The following is a 17,229-nucleotide window of genomic DNA, read 5'->3' as shown; positions in this document are numbered from 1 at the left end:
ATATATATATATATATATATATATATGCACACACACACATATGTATATGTATTGAAGTGTATATATATATGTAGGTGGGTGGGTGGGTTTATATATGTGGGATAATAATTTCAATATTAAAATTGAAAGTAAATCACATGAAAATAGAGATGTTATCGTTTCACTTTTGACACGTAATCCTGAAAATGTGTAAGATATAAGAGACTGCTCCAGGCTCACATTAACCATGAAGTTGACAATTGATTTCGACACATGACACTGCATGGACCTGAAGTAAGACGTAAATTTTGAATGAAATCGGTTGGGTAGTTCTCGAGTTTTAGTGATGCATGCAGACATACAGACAGACAGACACACATTCTTATCTTTATATCTATATATATATATATATAACAGAGAGAGAGAGAGAGATTACAATTTATTTATTCAGCATGACTGACATAAACACTTTCTCTCTCCTCATGAGCATAAAGAGAAATATGCTCACGCACACGCCCAAAGACAATGGGGTGGTAGAGAGAATAAGGGAAACATTAATACGTCTGATGTTAAATAACTTGGTGTCAAATCAGGGATGCCAAATAGACAATGCTAAAATGGCTGTGCCAGAATGTCTCATACCCTCCAATGACATTAGAAATAATTTTCACACATTCCAAACTTTTCAAATACTTAAAAATTTCTTTGGTATCTACTTCATTCTTTGGTGTATCAAAGTCAGTAATATTATATTTTTGCTGCATCAGTATATTCCTTGTAACATTTGTCAGTTGGAATCATATCTGTTCTCCACCCCTTTAAGTCTGCACTGAGAAATTGCTCAAGGATAATCTGAAGGATCCCACTAAAGTGGATATTTCTGTCTTTGAGAAAATGGTGGCAGGGACATCTTAACCCTATTGATACCAACTGCATGAGATCACCCTTGGCTCTATGATACAAAGTTATTATTTTAAAGTGACCAAAATTAGAACCTTCCATCAAAATGTCATGTTAATTTTATTATTTCAGACATCAGCTGGCAAACCACTCATTCTGTTCTTTAACACCCAAAATTGTCCCTTTCCTCTACATTATATCATTAATCTTTTAATTAAACTTGTATTAATAGCATGACCTTTTATATTAAGCACCACTAAAACGTGTTCTATCTAATCATTCCTTTACTTTCTATGATATATACTTAGCATCTTTTGCTGACAACATCACAACATCAACAGCTGAAATTCCTCTCACTAGAACTGTGACTAATTATAGCATTAAACAAATCCATCATTACCTCATCCTCCAGCATCACTGGAAAGCATCATAATGACTGACTGTATACTCACCAACATAAAAATTATTCAAACAACTAAAATCCTAATGACCTTTTTTTTTTTCACTTGTAACGGTTATAAAAAACAAAGCAAATAGACAACTGAATGTACTTTGGGCATGTAAATAATATCTCTGAGCTGTCATGAAATATGGCACTCATCCTTAATCTTTCCTCCAGCATAGCAAAATGTATTCAAAACATAACAGACATGCACTTTGTATTACTACATGTACACTACACCTATAAAAATATGTACTTATGGAAGAAAATTCTGAAACTTAGAAAACTATTTATTGTTGCCACTCCAAACCAGACAACCCTTAAAAATTTTATATCCAACTACCCCTATGCATCTCAGCTCACCACAGCCACTTCTATTTTGCATTAAATTCTTTTTTCTCCTTGTGTGATCAGCATCAGTTATATTGGCTCTTCTCCTTCCTTACAAAATTGGATGAGGAAAAAAAATCATTTATAAATATATCTCTATACCCTGTGTTAATGTATAATGAAGTATTACTTTTATTTTATTTTGTTTAAGCCGAGTTTGATATGAGTGACATCACCAATCTGAAGTGCCGCGTCTGTACTGCTCTTGATGGACAGTCGTTTTGTTCTGATGAATATGCATCTAAAGTATTTCACCAGTATGTATAGCATTACTTTCATTCTAATTCTATATCAGTAACTCTTTGTTTTGTAAGTAATATGTAGGAGCTTCATAATGCTGCATGTAATCTTTAAACTATCAAGTTGGATAATTTCTCAACTGCTGTACCAGTGTATTTCCTTCATTTATCTTATGTACCTCATACATGCTTACATTTTCCAAATGATGTTACCAGTTCACACAAAAGCATTCTGACTAGCAAAACCTTAAATGTATTTGTTCTTCCCACCTCTTTTACTGCTACGTCAATAGTTTCTGCTCATTTGAATGTTCCCACATTCCTATTACTATAAATAAAACCTTTTTCTCATGTACTAAATACTTTGTCCAAGGTTTCATTCCAAGAACTTCACTGTTTGCTTGACTTCTTGCTCACATTTTCTTTACAAGCTTCTTTATCAAGATGTTTGTTGGTACTGCAATTCTTTGAGCTGTTTTTAAATGAAGTAGGAAAACTGACAAATAGCAGATCCTTTCAGGGTGATGGCCCTGCTCGATATGTAGAAAAGGTGTCGAGAGAAACTCCATGAGGTGTACTCAGTACAGGCTATGGACACATAAGAAGTGCAGTGGTATCACTGGACAACTAACAGAGAAGATAGTCTTTACACATGGCAGATGTGCAAGTACATTAAACACCGGGATTGTACAAAAAATAGATCCCTAGAAGTAGTAGACAGTTTTTGTTACTTAGGTGATCAAGTTAGTAGTTGGAGTGGTTGTTCCAAAAGCATAGCTGCTAGAATAAGAATAGGCTGAGCTAAGTTTAGAAAGCTACTTCCTCTGTTAGTAACAAAGGGCCTCTCAGAGTGAAAGGCAGATTGTATGATGCCTGTGTATGAACAGTTATGCTACATGACAGTGAGGCATGGGCTGTGACTACTGAGGATATGCAAAAACTTGAAAGAAATGAAGCCAGTATGCTTCGCTGGATGGGTAATGTCAGTGTGCATATATGACAGAGTGTGAGTGATATGAGAGAAAAACTGGGTATACATAGCATCAGATGTAGTGTGCAAGAGAGAAGACTGTACTGGCATGGCCATATAATGCATATGAATGAAGACAATTGCATCAAAAGGTGCTGATCTCTAGTGGTGAGAAACGATCTACAGATGTTGGGACTCACAGAGGGAATGACAGGGGAGCAAGACTCCTGGTGGTTTGCTGTGCTTAAAAAGACACATCAAACTAAGTGAAAAGTGTAGTTGCACTTGCATACAGTCTCATTCCCTGCACTCCTCTCCAACTGAGCATCCCTAATTTTGTGGGCTTGTAGATGCTGGTGGCATGTAAAAAGCACCCATGCCAGTACTGCATAAAAGCATTCAATACACTCTGTAAAGTGGTTGGCATTAGGAAGGGCATACAGCTGTAGAGACCATGCCAAAACAGGCATGGAGCCTGAACAGCTCTTCAGCTGGTCATCTTCTGTCAAACTGTCCAACCCATGTCAGCCTGGAAAATGGACATTAAATGATGATTATGGTAATGGTGGTGATGTTAATGATGATGTTTTCTGTTTACATCTAGATAGAAAAACTTTTTAATATTTTCCTAAGTAATATTAAGAGTAACTGACTTAAATAAGGGTGGGCTTATATAACTGATCTAATATTCTCCATATAATCTTTAAATGGTTTTAACTAGATTGTACTAGTTCTGTTACTGAAGTGGTATTATGAATGTTTGTTCATTTTCCTTTTTTTTTCTACTAATTCTTACACCATAATTCCTTCAGGTTTTTTAGTGTTTACTTTAATTCCTTTAATAATATTATTATTATGGGCATATCTTGTTACCTCTCAACAACAATATTTGCTATTCTTTTTCAAGTCTTTCTAATATCTTATATGTCTAGCTTATAAATATCCTATACTTCATATCCATTTATATTGGGTCATCCCACAAATAATGCAGCTTTTCATACTTCTTTCATTTTTCAACATTAAGATAAACAAATCTTTTTTAATCTAAAATATATATATATACTCTCCTTCATTTTCTATAATGTACTTCCATCTGTCTGGTAGACTTGCAAGGCCCCTCTTCCAAAACCCATTGACCCAATTTCCTGACTTTTACAGTGGCATGCAGGTTTCTGTGATGAAAAGTTCTCCCCCAGTACTGTTCTGATCTCGTCTACTGAATTCATATTTTTTCTGTTCAAATGATTTTGAAGACTGCGGAATAAATGATAATCAGATGGGGCAGTGTCCTGCGAACATGGTGGGTGGGGCATCATCTCCCATTCATACTGCTCCAGCCTTTGGAATGTCATCCTCACTGTATGTGGCTGAGCATTATCCTGATGGAAGAACACCTTTCATCTTAAAACCAAAGATGGCCGTTTTTCTTTTAGCACTGATTTAAGCTGCTCAAGCTGCTCACAGTAAATCTCCTTTGTTATCATTTGGTTTGGGTTTAAAAGTTCAAAGCAGAATAAGCCTTTCATATCCTTCCAAACAGATAACAACACTTTATGTGGGTGGAAGCCTTCTTTAGCTTGGGGTGCTGGTGTTTCTCCTTTCCCTACCCACTGTCTTTGGTGCTTGACATTTTTATAGAGAACCTATTTCTTGTCGCCAGTCACTATTCAGTCCAAAAAAGGTTCATTTGTGAGGTGTGGCAGCAAAGAAGAGCACACATTCGTTCTCTGCATTCGATTAGACTCGGAAAGTTTGTAAGGAACCCATTGACCCAATTTCCTGACTTTTACAGTGGCATGCAGGTTTCTATGAATTGTTGAATGACCATATCCAAGCTTCTCTACTTGTTCCTCAATAGTTACCAGGATTTGCGGGATGTCCTTGTTGAGCTGTACAAACCTTCCAGGATGCAAAGCTTGTCTTCTAGGCTGTAGTTTCTAGCTCAGTATTTCTGGAACCACCACTGACACTGGCTTCCACTTATTGTCCAATCTCCATATATTGCATTAATATTCCTCACACTTTCCGTTGCAATGCTCCTCTTTCACTTCCATTATAGCTTTGAGAAAATAACTGTTAAAATCAAACTGCACTCTTCAAAACTTGCACTAAGAATAAGCAAGTAAAATTACTACCTGCTTTAATAGCAAGTTGATGCAGGTATTTTATCCTGTCTCCCTCTGACTTTTAGTTCATGCAATTGAAAAACAGTGTTATTTATGGGATGACCTAGTATTATATTTAACATCAGTGGTCAATGAGTTTAAATACAGCTAGAATTCTTGACATATTTCATCACCACCTCCCCATTCCTATCCTTTCTTTCCTTTATCTTCTCCTTCCCTTATCAACGAGCATGTGCAGTTTTTCAGATTTCCAAATCTGGTTAACAATATTCACGAGTTTCTGTTGGAAAGGGTTGGATTGTTTAATCCTTTAGTATTTAAACTGGCCATATCAGACCCAAATATTCTATCTGTTTTATGTTTATACCAACCACTTCCAGCCTCTCACAGCTGCACTACAATGTAATTCTAAAAATAAACAATCACATCATCAAAATCTCTAAGTTACAAGATAATGCATGATTAATTCAAAGCAGTGTGAATAAATAAGTATCACATTTGACAGTGTAATCTGAATGTTAAAGGGTTAAGGAGTTTAATGTTCAGGATCATGTTAAGAATATTCTCTTCAAATTTATCCAAAGGGTGATTATGTGGTGGAGATATACAGGCCCCAAAAGTTCTACAGTATATTTCGCTTCTAAGAATCTTCCATTATTGTTGTCAAAGTTGAGAGACTACTATTTCACTCTAGAAATAAGGGCATTTATTTTTGTATAGCACCAATACTAGGAATGTCTTCCTGGTTGTTGTTGGTAGTAAAGTTTTTGGGAGATAGTTTCAGATATTACTTGTCCAAGCTGAAACTTCTCTAGATTGGTGTTAAGTGAACTCACCAAAAAGGGGTATTAATATTAAATGTTATGCCCAAATGCACCACACTTTATCAGAATTTTTTGACTTTATCCAGTAAAACATTCTACTCTCAATCTTTACTGTGTAAACAAAACAAGAAAGTTTCTCTCCCCTGTGTTGTTCCCCATCATTAACACCTCACTTGTATCAACCCCCACCTCTTGTATCACTTCACTTATTCTAACCACCCCCAATGTCCCTTCAGTGCATGTCTCGATACATGTTCAACACCATCTTTCTCACTATTGCTCTCTTCATCTTACTCTCTCAAACACCTTTCTTTATCTTACTCTCTAACTTGCTCTCCTTTCTCTTCCAGCTTGGGTATTCATAAATCTACTCTACAGCAGGACACCTATCCTTGTCCCTCTTAACTTTTGATCTCACAAGTAGCACAATGCCACAACCACTCAATACTACTTTCCCCCTCCCAGCCAAGGAGTTTTGTCTTGCAAGTTGCTTGGTGACCCTATTGGTGCAGTTGCCACATAAAAAGCACCCAGTACTTGGTTGACATTAGAAAGGGTATCCATACCGAAACAGACAATGGTGCCTGGTACAGCTCCCAGCCATACCAGCTCCTGTCAAACTGTCCAACCCATGCCAAAATGGAAAATAGACGTTAAATGATCACCCCCACACCTCTACCAGAAATCATCATCATCATCATTTAATGTCCGCTTTCCATGCTAGCATGGGTTGGACGATTTGACTGAGGACTGGTGAACCAGATGGCTACACCAGGCTCCAATCTAATTTGGCAGAGTTTCTACAGTTGGATGCCCTTCCTAACGCCAACCACTCCAAGAGTGTAGTGGGTGCTTTTACGTGCCACTGGCATGAAGGCCAGTCAGGCGGTACTGGCAACGGCCACGCTCAAAATGGTGTATTTTACGTACCACCTGCACAGGAGCCAGTCCAGCAGCACTGGCAATGACCTCATTCGAATGTCTTTTCACATGCCACCGTCACAAGTGCCAGGAAGGTGACACTGGTAATGACTGCACTCAAATGATGCTATTTATATGCCACTGGCACGGAAGCCAGACAGCTGCTCTGGCAACGATCACGCTTGGATGGTGCTCTTAGCGCTCCACTGGTACAGGTGCTTAACTCAAATTAATATACCTGCTTATAAAAAGTGGCAAATTGTTGGAAGTCAATATCTGGAATTAATTTTAGTAACAAAACAAACAGGTAAAACACATAAAAGGTTCCATTTTCATGTTTACTGTAAAGTTATAGCTTTCACACCAATTAATTTCACTTGTCCATGGATAAAACACCCAGGTAAAAATAACTGTAAATCCTTGGTATTTTATCACCCACCTTCTAATAGAATTTCAAGTTTATATGTAAAAAATTAAAGTTACAAAATAATACTGAGTCTGATCAAGCCAAACCAATGTGAATAAATAAGAATTACATTTGACAGAGTAATCATACATTACCTTTTGCCATCTTGGTTTTTCACAACTGTCATCAAAGGCCTCCATGAGGTTCAAGGTCCTTCAACAATTTGTCCCATGTCTTCCTCTTTTAGTAGGTCTTAAGTTATCATCATTTCTTTACACAGCTGTCCTCCTCTATACATGTCACATGTTCATACCAGTGTAGTCTTTATCTTGCACATTGCATCTAATTCCTCTTATATCCAGTTTTTCTCTTAGTACATTTGTGCTATACTATTCATGCACACTTCATTATACATCCAATGGAACATGCTAAGTCTTCTGCATTCAAGGCCCATGTCTCACTACCATGCAACATTGTGCTTCTAACTCAAACATCATGCAGTTTGCTCTTCACTCTGAGGGAAAAGTCTTTTGTTGTCAGCAGCAGTAGTAGCTCTGAACTTTCTCCAACCTGTTCTTCTGGCTACTATATTTTCAGAACAACTATCTCCCTAGTTAAATACTTCTAGGTAACAAAAGCTATCAACTACTTCTAGTGAGCCATTCAGGCATTTAAGAGAAACTATATCGGAGTATGTACTACTCCAATATATCACATTTAAAGCTTAAGTTCTCAGATAGCTTGTCTATAATTCCACTGCATTTATTGTGTGTCCATAGCTTACATGGAGCAATGGAGTTTATACCTGCTCCTTTTCTGCATATCAAGCAAGACCATCTCCCTGAAGTTACTAGTGTCCTGTCTTCTGTTACTAAAAACCTTCATCTTTGCTAGGTTTACTTTAAGACCTCTTGAGTCTAGGTTTAGTTTACATGCCTGGAATTTCTTATAAATTCAGCTATGAGAACTAGATCAGCAGCATATAGCATAGACATCCAGTCTGTAATGGGCTGTAGGACTATAATGAAAAGGAGGAGACTGAGGACTGAATCTTGGTGAACTCCTACCATCACATTAAATTTATCACTGAAATTAATTCTCACTTACTGCACCTTTCTACATAGCTTGTACTGCTCTGAAATGCAATTCATTTACATCATTCCTCAAATGACTACCAAATTACTGAGTGTGGTATCCTGTCAAATGCTAACCAAGTTTTTCCTCTGCAATTGCCTTCACTAGAAAGTTTGCATCTGTAGTTCCTCTTTCAGGGACAAAGCCACAACAGCAACTCATCTAAATCTCAATCATAAATTAGTTGTGTTATGATTCTCTCTCCGACTTCAATAATCTGATCCAGTAGTTTGATTCCTCTATAGTTTCCTCTCTCTAAGACATCTTCTTTGCCTTTGCGGCAGTTTACAACAACCAGCTATGTTACTTACAGGATGTGACACTTTCCTATATAACTTGATTAACTATCTAGATGGTAATTATATCCCTGATGGACCTGCAGCCTTCCCTCTCTTCATGTCCTTAATCACTCTATTTATCATACTATTGTCAGCTTGAATCTCTAGTTCCTCGGTAGGGTCATCATGAGATAGCTCCTCTTTATCCTATGCATTCTCCACACTCAGCATCAGCATCATTTAATGTCCATTTACCATGCTTGCATGGGTTGGGTGGTTTGACAGGAGCCAACCAGTTTTGGCATGGTTTTTATGGCTGGATGCCCTTCCTAACACCAACCACTTCTCATAATAGAATTTCTAAGCCATTTTATTGTTTTTCGTATTGATAGCGAATTTGTTTTCATCATTCCAAATACATTTCTGACCATTGACTTCTCAGTTCACAATCCTGAATACTTCACACCTCTTATCCTCGCATTGCATGTCTTCCATTCTGCCTTACCTTTAGCCAAGTTACCTGTCATCTAGCTTCTCTGCTAGCCATTTGCAAAAGTTCCTTACTATTACCTTCCTTCCAGGTTTTCTAAGCCTGTCTCTTACTCTTTACTACCTTATCAACTGTGCCATTCCACCACCATGTCACCTTCAGTTTGGCTGGGTTTTCCCCCAGCCACATGTCTGATTTGTAGCCTTGAACAGGTTATTTTGTAAAAAAGAAAAAAAACCTGTTGCACATATTAATCATCTAGATATGATTAATACTTATAATGGTGGCTTATTGTATTCGCTATATTTTCTCTTGATAAAATTTAGCTTTTTGCATTATGACATCATTATTTTGAGTAGTTTATTCTCTACCTTACTTGTCTGTCTGTAATAAATTCTCATTCTGATAATTCTAATCACCTTTACAATACTTTTGTGCTCACTTTTTGTTATATGTATTTGTACATTTATATATACATATATATATATTCCGCCCTTTCTTTTTTTTTTTTCAGATGCATGTCTATCCCTGTGTCATTGCGTGCAATTCTTAACAAAGTTCTAGGACAGCTGAAAAAGACAATTCCTGGGGTGAATGGCTCACATATGTTACATAATATGAACTTCTATTCCAAACACATGAGTAGCTTTATGTCAGTACATCATTCACGAGTTCAATCTATTTCAAATGACTATCGATTTTCTCTAAATCATTTGAACTATCCACATCGTTATGTAGCAGAAAAATACAAAAATAACTTGCCATACCTTGATCCTGCAAAGGCACCGCAAGAGCTGCTGGATGACATACGGGCAGATAAAGTGGCTCAGAACCCCCTGCTAGCAACTCTCCTTGATCAAGATACAGCAGCTGCATCTGATGTTCATAATAGTCCAATGTTGTCAAAATTGCTTGATGATCATACAACAGCCACTGCTTGCATGACAAATCCAACGAAAGTCCGAAAAGGTAAAAAGCGGAGAGCTGTATCAGAAATAATTGGACGCAGTCCTAAACAAAAGCATATGGAAGATAACGATATGGTTGAAGATGATCATCGGTCACTGATCGAAATTGATTCAAGCAGCCCTAGTTTGTCCAGTGCACTAAGTAACATCAGTAGTCCTCCTGAACATACTTCAGGTTCTATGGTTACTATAGACTTAACTGAAAATGGATCCTTAAACAGGGATAATGGAGCCAAAAGATTTTCCAATAACAACTCAAGTAGCTGCTTAAATAACCTTTCAGATAAATGTTACACAAAATCACAAAATATGAAAGGAGAGATGGTGTCAATCATGTTAGAAGATATTAAACCTGATGTGATAATTAAGAAAGAATCAGAAAAAAGTAACTGTTGTCATAATCTGAACAGTATGACAAAAAATGGTGTGTCTTCTCTGGAAGATCTCTTTAGTGATTCAGGCCAACCAATCAACCCTGATGAATTTACTAATAAAGCACAAATGTCTTCAAATGATTTTTTAGAAAATGGCACCCTGTCACGAACTAACTGTGAATTGCAAACCTCTACATATAGTGGAGAAACATTGGATTTTGGGAATGATCTCTTAAACCCTGTTAGTGTATATCCTGTTAATGATGATGAAGACATTTGCCTTGAAAAATGTGATAAAATAGCTTTTGGAACTGAAATTAATAATTTTGTTCTGGGAAAATCCAGTTTATTGAGTAACTCTTCTAGCAGTAATCTAGAAAAAAGTGGTTCTGGAAATTCTCGGCCAATTCCTATTCTAGAGAAACTTGGTGAGGATGTAAAAGGAGAAAGGGACATTATAAAACACAAGAATTCCATAGAAAGTGAAGCAAAAGTTTTGACTTTAAAAGAGGAAAGCAAATTAGATTGTTCTAACAATGTAATGAAAATACGCTTATGCACTCATGAGCTGAAGAAATCAGAAAATTGGAATTTGGTGCAAGACCTTCAAGTATCAAATTCAGCAAAAGGAAAAGAGAGTTTTGAACTTAGGTGCAATGTAGAATCCAAAGATTTTCCAAATGATAGTTTTAATCGAACTCTTAAGAATAACTCACCTCTCCATAAACATAGTGTTAATGTGCGGAACAAAGAATATCACAATAGTGATGCTAAAAGTGATAAATCAAAAAAGAAAGAGTCAAAGCACAATAGTGCAAATAATGATATTTCTGGAAAAAGGCGGAAAGAAGAGAGTAAAAAGGAAAGGAAGAAGCGCAAACAAGAAAAGAATGACGATTACTCGGAGATAGTACAGGGGGCTGTCTATCGATCTACACAAGTTGAATCGTCTTCTGACTCGAAGCCAATGCCGAAGTTAAAAATCACTAAAAGCTTCTTAAAATTATCTGTTGACAAAAAAGCATCAAATTTGACTGATTCTTCAAAACGTTCATTAGTTTCAATCAGTGAAAAAGTTTCTTCAAAGTATGATTCTTCTACTTCTGAAAAGTGCTCAAGATATGAGCAAATGGATAAATTGACTGGCTCATATTCTACTAGTCATTGTAGTAATTCAAGCAACAACAAAGAGTCGGAGAAGTGTCCCAAGCCTCACCGTGCCCCTCGCTCCTTAGCTTCTTCATCACACAGCTCACAGAATATAACTGTCAATAAAGCAGATTCTAAGCTTATGACAAAAACACCTACAGTTAAATTAAAACCTTTAGTAATGCCAGTTACATCAGGTTCATCTGTAAATGTGAGCTCAGTTCGGACACCTTCAGTGTATTCTAATGCTACTCCCTCAGGTAACAAAACAACTACAACCACTGTAGCTACCAGTACAATATTATCAACATCAGCTGTTTCTTCACTCTCTTCTACATCTCCAATTAGCCGTTCATTAACATCAAAAATGACGGCCTCTTCAATTGTCACCCAAAGTACTGTAAATAATACTTTGGCAAACAGCCCACACACAGAAAATAGTAATAGCAGTAATGTGTCTATATGTGCAACTACAGCCAGTAGTATTGGAAGTATTTCAAGCAGTTGTAGTAATTTCACAAACAATAGTAATAATAACCTTAACCTCTCCAGTTGCTGTAGTGTAAGCAGCAATAATAGTGGGAATAGTACTTCCAAAGAAATAAGCAATGCCAAAAACATTTCTATTACTACTACTAGTACGACTACTACTAGTATTATTACTAGTACTACTACTACTACTACTACTATTACTACTACTACTACTTCTTCTCCTACCACTACTTCTACGATTACAACTTCTATTACTACAACAAATGCTGCTGCACTTGGTACTGGCAGTACCAGCACCAGTAGTAGTGATAATAATTGTAGCAGCAGCAGCACCAGCTGCAGCAACCCCACCATTAATAATGTGAACACAAGTACTTGCCTCAACAAGACTAAAGCTGCTATAAGGTCTCGTAAAGGTTCATTATCAGCTGTGATTGATAAACTCACCAAGACAAGCACAACTAATGTTCATGTTAGTAGTGCTAATGATGGAGATATTTCTGCCAGATCAAACCCTAAAGAAGTTACGCCAACAGATGGGGATGATGATGATGATGATGATGATGATGACGATGATGATGATGATGATGATGATGAATCATTTTCTGAAAAATTTGCATCTAAGGCCATCACTACAATGACTTTAGTCAGTACATCATCAAAAGAACCACTCAATAGTAAAATAATTAACAAGGAAGTTCCAGTGTTAACAGGGAGCCGACATGAATCAATTGAAAAGAAAGAATTACGTTGCACTTCAAAACGAGACTGCCATTTATCAGTGAAAAGTGATCATTCAAACAAAAGCACGGGCAGCAGTTGTAATAGCAGTAGTAGTTCTGGTGGTGGTTACAGTAACAGCAGTAGTAGAACTAGTAGTATTAATAGTAATAATAGTTGTAGTAATAGCAGTAGTAGTAGTAGTAATAGTAGTAGTAGTAGTAGTAACAACAATAATAATAAGCAGCAGCTGTCAAACAAATCACATAAAGATTCTCGGTCAGCAACGTCTTCCACATCTAAAACACTTTCAAGAGAAAATGGATGTTACTCTGAGGACATACTTGAGTTATCTAGTCCTAGCCAAAGTCAATCTCCATTTTTGAATGAAACAATGAAGCTTGTTCAAAAGAAAGATGTGGAAGACCAATGCCTTGAATCACCTCAAAAATCAAATGAGAACAGTAAAGAAACCCCAAATGTTCATTCTAAATTATCAAGTGACTGGGATTGCTCCCAAGAGTCATCAAGATCTTCAGAGAATCTTGAAGTTGAAAACAAAGGTAGGTATATTTCAGAAAACAGCTCAAAACCTTGGAATAGGTTAGATTCGGTTGTAGAAGAGCCAGGGTGGTGTTCAAATAAACATTTAAATACTGCTAATGCAAATATAAAACAGTCTTCTTCTGACAAAACATGTTTTGATAATTCCAATAGCAGTGGAGAACGTGACATTTTAGACAGAGTATTGAATAACTGCCGAGATTTAGACAGCAGTAATGCTCCCTTACGGACTGACTCAGGGACCAAAGTCCATACTTCCATCCGGAGAATTAAGGGACATTTACAAGATGCTAAGTTTAATGGTGAAAATGAATTTTCTAAAATATACGAATCACACGTCCATTCAGCATTACGAAAAGATGAGGAAATTTCCTCAGGAGACTTTGAAAAACAAAAGGATTTTACAGGCAGTCAAGATGAAACATTAGTGCAAAAAAAAACCCTTTCTTCACTAAACCCAGTTAGCCCTGGCAGTGATGCCAGCAGTCCTGAAAATGGACTTATTATTGACTATGCATCATCGCCTAAGAATTCCCAACTGCAGCATCAAGTGGCTGTAGCTCAACATCAAAAACACCCCACAATACCAGCGATGTCATCATCAAAGGTTGATATTTTCAAATCTCACGATAGTAAACATAAATTTTCTAGTAGGTCTCCTACACCATCACCAAGACAGAAAAATCCCCTTCCTCTTTCACCTTCAGGTGTGCGTGAAATAAGTTTACATTCAAACTCCACTTCAGTTTCCTCCAGTCCTATTGATAATGATCTTATGGATGAAGCATTAATGATAACCTACTAGTAATTCTATAAAATTTTTCTTTATTAACATAAATATATGTTGGTGTGATGTTTAATAAATATCACACCTCCATATCTTCATGTATTTATAACACATATACAGACACATTAATATATATCAACTGTTTTTGTCTAAACACGTATTCAAATTTTAGTGTGTGTATCACTGGATGTCAATGCATTTAAATATGTCTATTTCCATATGTTACTTGATAGTTCTACATATGTTTATTGATATGTATGCATTGATCCTGACTTACTTGTCTGTGTGGTTGTGTCTGTCTGTGACTTATTTGGCGATTTTGTGGGAAGGGAGAAAACTGCTGCCACTTACATTTTACTTGTAAATTATAACTTTTCTTATCACTCCCCAAATTTCTGTGGAGTTAACTGGGTTAATTTCTGAGAAACTTCAATCCAGCATATATAGTTGATGTTTAAATATCAATAAATATGATTAAATTGTTGTTAACAGTATTGACAAGAATTTCCTAACTAATTGATTGGTGTTTAAGTGATTGTCAGAATACTAACAGCATTTGATTAGTTGTATATTTGATTGAATGTCAGTGTCAGCAGCACTCTCCCAATTAGGCAGTTTGTGTTTAAATGATTATAACAGTGTTAAGGATGGTTTTCCATTTTGCTGTTAATAACACCCCTCCTCTTCACTCTTATATTTAATTAGCTTTGTCAAAAAACTTACTTTATATTTCTCTCTTTTATCATTGTTACTGTTATTTTTAAGCGCCCTCAAAATGGTTGTTGAAAAATATGTAAACACTCATGAGCTGTTAGTCTGTCTTATTTCTTCAGTTTTAGAAATGTTACATACATACTTTGCATTTTGTTTCTTTGAAAACAATCTTTATTTAAATTATTCCTTTTCCTTCCATTATTAATGGGGTTTTTTAAGTAAGTAGTTGCCTTTTTGCTAACCCTGAACAATCTGGGTTAACTGTACAAATATTATACTTAGGAATTTAATTTCACTTAATACATTCAAATTCTGATTGTTTCCCAGCCAACAGGGAGCTTTCATGTGATTGCTCAACTTGTTAGAAATATCAGACAAATTGCATCCTACTATGGAAAGATAATATAACATTTACATATCTCTAAAATGACTTGGATGGTCATTTTTTTTTCTATATCGGGCTTTTCATTAATGTTGCCAGTGTTGGTCTCTTTAATTGTAACTTGAAAACACAGTAAATAATACTTCTGGTAAAACAGCCTGCATACAAGAAATAGTAGTGTCAGTCATATGTTTTTGAACTGCTAGATCAAAGCTGATTTAACTTTAAAAAGAAAAAAAACTCCTGATACTCAACAGATAACATTGTGTATGATTTCTATATCTTCTCATGGCTAGTTATTTTAGATGATCCCTATTTTGAAAAAGTGTGAAGTTCTTTAGTTCATTTAGTGATCAGATTGATAGTCAGGCTGTAATGCTGTGTATACATCTTTACTGATTCACCCCATTGTGATATTAGCATTGTTTTTAAATTAATTGCTAGCTCAAGAAATGTGAAAAGGATTTTACTCATTAAAACATTATAAATCAAATGTTTTTATTTGTAAAATGTTATACCAGAGCTGTTCCTTTTCAGCTATTAAAATTAGGAATTTTATAATTTGAACTTAATCTGTAGATTATTGCAATTTTTTTCAATGAATTATTATCATGAAAATATTCTTTGTAAAATCTTTCCAAAATGGTAGTTTTATATGAGTGTACTTAAGTGCACACATACATTCTGATGCATAAATTTATTATTTATTCTTATTAATCTTTCTTATAACTTATTATTATTATTATTATTATTATTATTATTATTGTAATGAAAATATTAGAATCTATTCTTTTTTACTTCTGTAAACTTTCTGAGATAGACTACAGCTAATCAGTTGGATATTTTTATTTTTCTGTAATTTGTTCCTCACCCTGTGAATGCCATATTTACTTCTGTTGCATCATTTACACTCTAACTGCATCCTTACAGAATTATAAATGAATTTCTTTTCTATATTGCTGGTGATAATGTACATTTGTATGTCTATACTGAAACATCGGTATGAAATTTAAAGATTTATCAAAGCTAAGAAATATTAATATTGACATGGAAAAGCATGCAATTTTTTCTAAATATAAAATGAAAAAGACAAATTTTGAAAAGAATATGTTTGTGATATAACATTTACAGTGAAGAATTTGGCAGAACTAAATCTGACCACATTTCTTCTATCTTAAAATGTCGTGATATAATGAATGAAAGGAAAAAAATATAAATATTAAGTTGTTTTTTTTTTTTTTCTTCCTTTTGGTGGTGGGATATGTGTGTATATGTATGTGTGTGTGCTTGTGTGTGTGTTTTTATAGATTTGAGTATTATTACAGAGATTCTATTGGCAAACTTATTGATATTACCAGGTTGTGGGTGGTTAGAATAGCCATTTTTGTTATTTTTTGCATTATTCTCTTGTTCTTATTTTTGTTCAGTAATTTTAACCAATCTTGGCTAACTAATTTTTTAACTTAACGATCATGTTCAAAATATATTTCATCTCTTGCAATCAATTAATGACAGCTACTGTAACTTTGAACATTTACAAAATAACTATTTAAAGTTAGATTTTATAATCATTACAACTGAGTTAAATTTAGTAATTTCTCTCTCTATCTCTCTCTTCTCTTTCTTCCTCCCCCCCCCCCAAGCTTGGCTATGAAGTTATAGTTAAAAGAAATTTTTGAACTTTTTTAAATGCAATGTTTTTATTTTTAATCCTGTGATGCCAACAGCAGAGTATGGTACTGTTGTGAAAATTTATATATTTTTCTTTCTGTCTGATAAAATCCTTTTAAACACATTCTCAATCAATGGAAATGGTTAAGTATTGAGTACTTTCTCAATCTTTTCCCTTCCATTCTCCTCCTCTGGGAACAGAATTTCACAAGTTGTTGCAGATTTTGAGACAATTTAAATTAACTTTGGATTATTATTTATTGTTTAAACAATAAAATAATTAGGTTAAAATATGATTTCATTTTATTG

General features: G+C 35.3%; 1 protein-coding gene across 1 annotated transcript; it reads left to right on the top strand.

Annotated features, from left to right (window-relative positions):
* The first annotated feature begins 1,829 nt into the window (after window positions 1-1,829).
* On the top strand, window positions 1,830-17,223 carry LOC106882000 (serine-rich adhesin for platelets). Its single transcript, XM_014932541.2, has 2 exons — window positions 1,830-1,968; window positions 9,614-17,223. Exons 1-2 carry the CDS (start codon window positions 1,874-1,876, stop codon window positions 14,169-14,171), a joined length of 4,653 nt encoding a protein of 1,550 aa, XP_014788027.1. The 5' UTR covers window positions 1,830-1,873; the 3' UTR covers window positions 14,172-17,223.
* The last annotated feature ends 6 nt before the right edge of the window (window positions 17,224-17,229 follow it).

This window comes from Octopus bimaculoides, chromosome 9 (assembly GCF_001194135.2).
Source record: "Octopus bimaculoides isolate UCB-OBI-ISO-001 chromosome 9, ASM119413v2, whole genome shotgun sequence".
In the NCBI taxonomy this organism is placed as follows: Eukaryota; Metazoa; Mollusca; class Cephalopoda; order Octopoda; family Octopodidae; genus Octopus; species Octopus bimaculoides.
This window is presented reverse-complemented; position numbering and strand designations above follow the sequence as displayed.

Excerpts from the sequence above, each read along its gene's own strand:
- LOC106882000 (XM_014932541.2), top strand. The coding sequence starts at position 1,874 with ATGAGTGACATCACCAATCTGAAGTGCCGCGTCTGTACTGCTCTTGAT. Across the intron at positions 1,969-9,613 it reads GCATCTAAAGTATTTCACCA|ATGCATGTCTATCCCTGTGT; the intron begins GTATGTATAGCA and ends TTTTTTTTTCAG.